Consider the following 10,048-nt stretch of genomic DNA (forward strand, 5'->3'; position numbering starts at 1 on the left):
ATACTACAGTGCTTAGTTAACGGATGTACAGCAACCAGTTTCAAAGTACTGACTAGTTCCTTGGAGCTAACTCCATATAGAAAGTCATGACATATTTATGTCAAACTACAAATCTATAAATTTTAATTGTATAAAGGAAGTCTAGTTATATACAGATACCTCTGTATATATTTATGACATCAGTAAAGTTTTGCAAATCAAAATAGTCAAATGACTTCAATTATACCTTAAAATGTCTCTAATAAAAAAAGGCCCAACTGATTTTTGTTCACACGAATAGCGATTCTTTTGAAATTATCTAAACGACCTTGAATGAGGGATCAGCATTGTCGAAATAACTTTGCGTTTCTGTGTTTCCCTTATGTAATTTTGTTAAGTAACTGAAGTTTGACTGTGTCAAAATTATTTTCAATTTGGAATGTTGTGTAACATAAGTTATTTAGCAAAGTGCTTCGACAAAAGCAAGATGCATAGGTGTACAAATTATCCATCTATCCAATTATGCCCTCTATTTTACTTTTTTATTTTAAGTCACTTTTGTCATAAAAAGCACTTTGGAGAGTGTTTATGGTTATTGCTGACCAACTGGCAAAGTCTCATAGACTTTGATATAGGATTTTCCTATAATTTAATATTGCACAATCAGAAAACATAAAAAGGGACATATTTAGTTATGACGGGCAGAATTAACAGTGCTAGACAAATGTATGTAGAGTCACTGTACAAATTGCTATATTTTCCATGCAATACCAATGTGAAGACGCTGACAATGCCAGTGTATCACAACATGACACACATTTTGTACAATACCTAGTATACCTTAAAGCCCCATTCCAAGCGTTCACTAGTCCTTTGCAAACTATTTTTTACCTTTGCCCTTTCCAACGCCATATTGACAATTGTGTTAAATCAATTCCAGCAAGGTTGTTTTTTTACTCTTACATCCAAACAAAGTAATTCGATATCAAAGCTTAAATGTAAAATATTCAAAATTATAAGTTTCAATAACAACTTTAATCGTATAACTATAATGCAATTAAGACTTGATTTTCCGTTTTGTAAACATGACTACGGAATAAACCCGTCCGCCATTTTAATAATCAACATCCGGGAACTCCGTTGCCATGATTGTGTCTCGTTTTTTAACTGCCACACAGTATATACGGTTACAAAACACTAACATGTTAAAAATATGAAGATGAAGTGTGTTGCAATAAAAACATAACTACGCTTTACTTTGAAGGCAATTGTTGTCAAATATTTATTGCTTTAACATTATTACAAAATGTTTTCACGATCAGGTCAAACAAATTTCAAGATAAATGGTTAATGCTCTGATATTCAACTTACTTGTTTATTATTTATTTGATTTATGGGGGAGGTATAAAACCCGGAACTATCCGGAAATCTTTATGGTAAAACCCGGATCCGATATAAATGGTTATAACTTCATTATTATTCGTCCGATATTAATTATAATGGTACCGTTGTAAAGAAGATCCTCTACAGATTCTAACCATATCAAAATATTTTATGGCAGGGTCGTAGTCGGCCTGTAAATCGCGGACAAAGTCGGCCTGTTTTAACGTTTTTTTTTACACACGCAAATGCCGAAAAGAAAACCCGGATCCGATATAAATGGTTATAACTTCATTATTATTCGTCCGATATTAATTATAATGGTACCGTTGTAAAGAAGATCCTCTACAGATTCTAACCATATCAAAATATTTTATGGCAGGGTCGTAGTCGGCCTGTAAATCGCGGACAAAGTCGGCCTGTTTTAACGTTTTTTTTTACACACGCAAATGCCGAAAAGAAAACCCGGATCCGATATAAATGGTTATAACTTCATTATTATTCGTCCGATATTAATTATAATGGTACCGTTGTAAAGAAGATCCTCTACAGATTCTAACCATATCAAAATATTTTATGGCAGGGTCGTAGTCGGCCTGTAAATCGCGGACAAAGTCGGCCTGTTTTAACGTTTTTTTTTACACACGCAAATGCCGAAAAGAAAACCCGGATCCGATATAAATGGTTATAACTTCATTATTATTCGTCCGATATTAATTATAATGGTACCGTTGTAAAGAAGATCCTCTACAGATTCTAACCATATCAAAATATTTTATGGCAGGGTCGTAGTCGGCCTGTAAATCGCGGACAAAGTCGGCCTGTTTTAACGTTTTTTTTTACACACGCAAATGCCGAAAAGAAAACCCGGATCCGATATAAATGGTTATAACTTCATTATTATTCGTCCGATATTAATTATAATGGTACCGTTGTAAAGAAGATCCTCTACAGATTCTAACCATATCAAAATATTTTATGGCAGGGTCGTAGTCGGCCTGTAAATCGCGGACAAAGTCGGCCTGTTTTAACGTTTTTTTTTACACACGCAAATGCCGAAAAGAAAACCCGGAACCGATATAAATGGTTATAACTTCATTATTATTCGTCCGATATTAATTATAATGGTACCGTTGTAAAGAAGATCCTCTACAAATTCTAACCATATCAAAATATTTTATGGCAGGGTCGTAGTCGGCCTGTAAATCGCGGACAAAGTCGGCCTGTTTTAACGTTTTTTTTTACACACGCAAATGCCGAGAAGAAAACCCGGAACCGATATAAATGGTTATGACTTCATTATTATTCGTCCGATATTAATTATAATGGTACCGTTGTAAAGAAGATCCTCTACAGATTCTAACCATATCAAAATATTGTATGGCAGGGTCGTAGTCGGCCTGTAAATCGCGGACAAAGTCGGCCTGTTTTAACGGTTTTTTTTACACACGCAAATGCCGAGAAGAAAACCCGGAACCGATATAAATGGTTATAAATGCATTATTATTCGTCCGATATTAATTATAATGGTACCGTTGTAAAGAAGATCCTCTACAGATTCTAACCATATCAAAATATTGTATGGCAGGGTCGTAGTCGGCCTGTAAATCGCGGACAAAGTCGGCCTGTTTTAACGTTTTTTTTTACACACGCAAATGCCGAGAAGAAAACCCGGAACCGATATAAATGGTTATAACTTCATTATTATTCGTCCGATATTAATTATAATGGTACCGTTGTAAAGAAGATCCTCTACAGATTCTAACCATATCAAAATATTTTATGGCAGGGTCGTAGTCGGCCTGTAAATCGCGGACAAAGTCGGCCTGTTTTAACGGTTTTTTTACACACGCAAATGCCGTAAAGAAAACCCGGAACCGATATAAATGGTTATAAATGCATTATTATTCGTCCGATATTAATTATAATGGTACCGTTGTAAAAAAGATCCTCTACAGATTCTAACCATATCAAAATATTTTATGGCAGGGTCGTAGTCGGCCTGTAAATCGCGGACAAAGTCGGCCTGTTTTAACGTTTTTTTTTACACACGCTAATGCCGTAAAGAAAACCAGGAACCGATATAAATGGTTATAAATGCATTATTATTCGTCCGATATTAATTGTAATGGTACCGTTGTAAAGAAGATCCTCTACAGATTCTAACCATATCAAAATATTGTATGGCAGGGTCGTAGTCGGCCTGTAAATCGCGGACAAAGTCGGCCTGTTTTAACGGTTTTTTTTACACACGCAAATCTAGATGACAATATACAATATACGCACCGTGAAGAAACTAACTCACAACTTATATACAGAAAATATTTGAATTAAATCATTAAAGGCACTTCTAGCAGAAGAACCTGGAGTTCGTAAAGACTTTTATTAAAAAGTAAGGAAATGAACTTTCAATTATTACTTTAATCAGCAATTCAACAACAAACGGGCCATATTAAAGGGTTTCATGTGACCTAATGAACTGAACTGTTAGCCCAAAAACCCCGCCCAAAACAGATTGTCATCCTATTCGTTGCCATCCTTGCAACCACAATTTACCTACGAAGGTCAGATCGGGATTCGAACCCGAAACCACCCATTAGCCATCTAAATAAGATATGATTCCGGCCTGGGTTGCTCTACCAATTAAGCTATTCTGACCTTTTGAAAAATATATGGGTAAACTGCAATGCTGTTGAATAGCATGATTAACTTGCTTAGAAAAACGTTTCCAAAGAATTACATGTACATTTCATTGAAATTGTTTTATGATTTAGAACGATATATTTGCAGTTTAAAAGGTCACACGAGGCAATGTTTGAAAAGCCCACAAAAGCTTCCGTTTGTAAAATGGTGATAATTTGCCGACCGTGTAGTTCATATAAACCCTTATTTTGCACAAATCGGGAAGAAACATTTATGGATCGAAAACCAACTGCAGATAAGAGCAACATAACAGTCCTTGTAACTAAGTAACTTTTTTGTTTTAAAATCGCACAAAAGCTGCTGTTTGTAAAATAGATAAAATCACCTTATGTCTGCACTCATCTGAAGTATATATGGTTCGAATACCATCTGCGGATAAGAGCAACTAAACAGTCCGGGGCAATTGCACTTTACCGGTACGCACTATAACCCAAGCCCTTATAATTAGTGTTAAGTTGCGCAAATTTCGGAATCCATGATGGCAGCGTACCGGTAAAGTGCAATATAGCCAACATAAATAAGGAGTTAAAGCGGGACTGCACGATTTGTGTCAAATATGTTAATCAGCAATTAAACAACAAACAGGCCATATTAAACGGTTTCATGTGACTAGACGAACTGATGAACTGAACGGTTAGCCCAAAACCCCGCCGAAAACAAATTGTCACACTATCCGTTTCCAGCCTTGCAACCACAAGTTTACCTACGAAGTTCAGATCGGGATTCGAACCCGAACCCACCCATGAGCCATCTAATGATACCGGCCTGGGTTGCTCTACCAATTAAGCTATCTGACCTTTTGAAAAATATGTAGGTAAACTGCAATTCTGTATTATAGCATGAATGACTTGCTCAGCAAAAGTTTACAGTTATTCGCACATCCCTGCTCATAGCAAAACACAATTGACTAACATAAAATCTTTTTCCGTAAATTTATAAATCTTTAATCGAAACATCTTCATTCATTTTCATAAGATAATGTTTTATTAATTTTGCATTGCCTTGTAGCTTTACATTTAAATTAGGAGATTTGTGACGTATATCGTGTGTGGTCATTTCAGTGACGAAAAAAACTAGTTTAACCTCAAAATATTTAACATACAGTCCACACAGGCTAAACAGGGTCGACACTCTTCGCTGTTATGACATTTTTCGTTTAAATGAAGTCTCTTCTTAGCAAAGATACCATTAAGGCGGAAAGTGTCGTCCCTCATAAGCCTGTGCGAACTGCACAGGCTAATCTGGGACGACACTGTACGCACATGCATTATGCCCAGTTTTCTCAGAATACGACACATAGTTTAAACGCATTTTCGATAGAATTAGCGACGACATATGAACGTGGTTTGTTTTTAACAGTTAATTATTTATTCAAAGCATCATCAAATGCAAAACGTATTTAGGATTGTTTGTTTGTCATGCATTATTGTAAACTTCGATAAGATTAAAAAAAGAGCAGACATGTGTATGTGGTTAAAAAAATGTAAGATAAATTGAAAGAGAGCATAATGTGGATGTGCATTTCGTTTGACTCTCTGGATTTTAATGACAAGTCGGACGTGGCATTTTAGTTAACAGTAAAATATTTGTTAAAAATTCGAACGAGCCCAAAACGCATTTTGGATCTTGTGTTTGTCATGCATACTAGAAAACTTCCATAGGCATAAAATAACTCGCTTCTACGTGATCGCGGGTTTGTAAAAAAATGGTCAGAATGGTTAGCGTTCGAAACAAACGTTATCAATAATGGTGTGGTTTAAATTAAATTGCGAAAAAGTGACTGAAGTACAAAAATGGTTGTGCATATCATTGTAAATATACCTTTAGACTTTTTTTCGTTGTATATTCGGAGTCCAATGCAATCAATGACGATTTGTCCAGTATACTTATTGAATTATCTGTCTATTTGTAAATCCAGTATGAAATTTATCAAACCCATTTTGATACTTAAAATACTTTCAAATATATATGCATTTAAATACAAGCAAAGTTCGGATTTCAATACACATATCTATACTTAGATTCTCAAAACCATACCCATATCAGTAATTTTAGTCGAAAAACTCACCCCGTATTTTCGGCACATCCCTATATACCCGTATATAGGAAGTTATCCCCCCCCCTTTTTCCGGGGCTGGATGTCGAAGGCATAAATTGCATTTTATTGGACGAGATAGATTAATTTGTTATAATGGAAATGACACCATAAAAGTAACTGTACTGGAGGATATCATTACATTATATCTAAATAGATATCATATTTATAAACATTAAGATATAATTGTTGTACCATAATCACATACCTTTATCTCAGTGCTTGTTCATCTCAAATTACCATGTGCAGTATGGACACAACCATTTTTCATCTTGGTTTGTCATTGTGTAACCAACACATCTTTTGTGAAACCATCTATTCATTTTGCATCTTTTATTGTCACATTCCACCATATCGCCAACTATATCAGGCAACTTACAAGCGCAAAAAATCTTAATAGAACAACTTTTTGCTACTTTACACGGCATTTTTGGCATTTTTTCTATTTTTGGAAATGTTGTAAACTGTTGTTTAGTAATACATTCTAATAAATGTGCTCTCATTCTTGGTATATCATATCTGATAATTGAAAAATCTACATCATAATTGTTGTGTAACACCTCAGTAAGATTGGCAATAGCAAAAACACCACAATCTGTGTAATTAGGTTGACGTTGTACGTCGGGTATTTGTACTTGTACACTGCGCTCTCCATTTTCATAGATTTGAGCGATTTGAATTGAAATACTACTGTTTAGAGTTCTTGGAGATTTTAAACTGTCCACCACAATAACATGTCGATCTTTCTGTGATTGGTATGATAATACCCAGTGATTACTGGCGTTGTAATGTATTTGGGCGGACGGGGGATTTTGTTTCGTTAAACGTTTATTTATATCCCAGGTACCTAAATCATGATTAAAGTACGGAGCAAGAAGTGTGTTCTGCATCCCACTGTCAAGCGCGAATTGTTCTTTTAGCATTTGCTGACATTTGTTTATTATTGGGTCGTTCAGCCACCCGGATGGATTTTTAACTAGCTCTAAATCTATTGTAGATATATTTGCAATTTCTACATTATCGTCTTCCGCGTCATCAATGATCATTTGATTAAAACACGTCTGTTCACTGGTAAATGAATCATCGCTGCTTATATTTAAATGGTTTTCTTCTTCGAGAACGTCTTCTGCAATTGAACTTAAATTGTTGTCAAACTTTATTTGTTTACAAGAAGTGAATGAATTGTTGGTGTTCCGGCTTCTTTTTTTAGACGTTGGTGTTTTTGGGGTTGATGCTATTAAATTGGCGAGCTTTTGTTTCAGCGATGTGTCGCATGATTTTCCAGTTGGTGTCATGAGTATTGAATCGGGTGCTGGGTTAATTTCGAAGTCGGCTTTTTTCGGTTTCTTTTGTCCCGTTTTTTTGGCAACACGCGGTTTGCTATTTTTTCGAAGAAGCGTGAGATTTTTAACCGTGCGTTTATCACAGATTCCATCAATATTCAGAGTCATTTTAACCGCTAGTAGGTGATAACAAAGTCCAGTTGACGGACAACTACATGTTTCTTTTGGCATGATTGTCACCAAACGTTTGGAGCCATGTATTCCCTCAACAATAAAGGTTTTCATGGATGGGATTAATTTTATTTTATCATTATTTATAATAAATTCCGCCAAAGCTTTTTGGGACATATTCTTTTCAATACCCTTCCTTTCCCCTAATTCCTTATCGTCAATACAAGTAATGTTTTTATCTTTAAATATTTCCAAATTATTTTTTTCTCCGTCGATGACATTTTCTCTTGTTATTAAATTGGTTTCAATCGGTTTATCAGTAATTTCACCTGATTTTTGGAAATGCTCTAGTGCTTCTTTCGCTTGTCTTAAAATATCATCCGGTGTACCGGATATGTGGGGTACATTAATTTCACTTCTGTCTAATCTGGCGTATTCACAGTCTTTTCTTAATTTAAAATTACCAAATCCTGCTCGACCACATTGTATGTCTGCATAAACTGATTTTTGACACATTAGTAAGTTTAAACATATTAAATCTACCGGTAGCTCTTTCCTGTGTTGTATTGCTTTTATCATATTATTAATTGATTCGGCGGGGTTACTGGTTATTCCTGAGTAGGGATTGTATATGCCTAATTTTTCTAACACCCAACGACCAGAATTATTCAAAATGGTTTGATGCAAATGTCTGTCAAAATAGTTCTTAAATTCCTGGCTCCACTCTTGTTCTATTTTAGATTTATGGTCAGTGTAATCGTCTTCAGTTGCACATTTCATTAAGTCTTGCACATGTTTAGTGTACACGGAGAAATCATCACTTTGTGCCGATGTCATTTGCACCGACGACGAAAACAACAACCTGTAAATATGGTTTAATGTACAATGAACGGGATTTGATGTGAAGAAAAAACAATATATTCATGTTCCGTTCATACAAGAGAAATTGAGAAAAATAAGATTCAGGTGAGATGGGGACAAAGAAGGATGAAAATTCTTATCGCGCATGCATACGACCAGTTTCTTAGGTTTTACCTTAAATTGGTGGGGTCATCACAGGGGAGGGGCTCAGGCGGGCACAAATATTGACCAAGCGTGACCAAATGACCGTTACGAAGGGCATTCATAACGTTGCATATAAGTGACACGAGTGTGGTCCTTTATGAAAATTTAGGTTTAGGGGACTCAGAAAATTTAGTTGAAAATCCTAACAAGTATTATTAAAGTACGGAATCCGGATAGTGCTATTAATAATCTCGCCCTACTTTATATACGATTGTGATAAAACAAGTAATATCAAGAAACATGATAATTATAATGACGATTCTATAGTGTGCGGTCATTTATTTTTCAATTACAAATGTTTCACTATGAGTTGTGTATTAGGCAGCAGCGAATTTACTGTGTATCTCATTTCTGGAGAAAATCATATAATGAATTCACTGATAAGGATCTTGTGTATTCATTTAGGATACAATGTATTCATGGCTCAATTCTCACTATTACAGGTTTGGCACACCGTACTGTGTACGAATAAACAATGCATATTAAAAACTTCAAAAACAGAAACACAGTTGAAAGCGAGTTGATACGGATTTATTTGTATTATTCAGTATAATACTTACAAATATACACAATCAATTTTTGCAAAAGATGTTATTGAAATTCCGTAGTATGGTTCTGATATTCTAGATGTGGTCAGAAGATATGACCAAACATTTACAAGGGTGTTTTAATGATATAATAGAATAACACTAACACATACAAGCGTGTTTGTATTTACATTGCCTCGATCAAAATGCTCAACCTTATTCAACATATGAATATTTTTTTTTCTTAACCAAGGAAACATACATGCTTTATGAAATGAACACTTTTTCAGATACGGAATACTATATAAATACTGTGTTTGACGGTAATAGCCGTTTTACTGAGACAGTGAATTGTTATCATGAATAACAATTTACACATAAATATTAACCTTTGTATGGGGGAATTAGGTATTCAGATTCAGGAACAATTGGGGTTAATAGAATCAGATATTCCAATGGCCATAACTTTCTACATAATAGACAGTACATAACTTTCCGCAATTACGCACAACTGCATGTCGCCCTGAATAATGTCCATGAGTTGAAAGAAAATCAATTGAAATTGCAAGGAGATGCGTTCACACAAAAATTATTCTTATACTAAGTATATTGAAGATATAATCATAGGGTCATTATTTCAGTTTAATGGCATGCGATGTTTAAATTTCCGAATAAATGAAGTGTAAAAAAAATGAAATTATTGAATACTAACTATTTACTACATTTAATCTTTAAAAAATCACAATTTGGAAAACTCACGTGTTTTCGCAAATATTGCAAGTTCGCGACTCATTTTCACAATTCTGAAGAATTCGCGACTTCAGAAATTTCACAAATTAGGCATG

At 34.9% G+C, this 10,048-nt stretch overlaps 1 protein-coding gene across 7 annotated transcripts in view; it reads right to left on the bottom strand.

Annotated features, from left to right (window-relative positions):
- LOC127867479 (dynein axonemal heavy chain 3-like) overlaps window positions 1-1,118 on the bottom strand; it is a 127,962-nt gene extending 126,844 nt beyond the window's left edge. For all 7 annotated transcript variants that reach the window (XM_052408644.1, XM_052408647.1, XM_052408646.1 and 4 more), the window contains exon 1: window positions 871-1,118. In XM_052408644.1, coding sequence (XP_052264604.1) covers window positions 871-891 — 21 coding nt within the window. In that variant the 5' untranslated portion in view covers window positions 892-1,118. The remainder of the gene's footprint in view (window positions 1-870) is intronic.
- Window positions 1,119-10,048: the final 8,930 nt, after the last annotated feature.

Source organism: Dreissena polymorpha, chromosome 2 (assembly GCF_020536995.1).
Source record: "Dreissena polymorpha isolate Duluth1 chromosome 2, UMN_Dpol_1.0, whole genome shotgun sequence".
NCBI classification, from domain to species: domain Eukaryota; kingdom Metazoa; phylum Mollusca; class Bivalvia; order Myida; family Dreissenidae; genus Dreissena; species Dreissena polymorpha.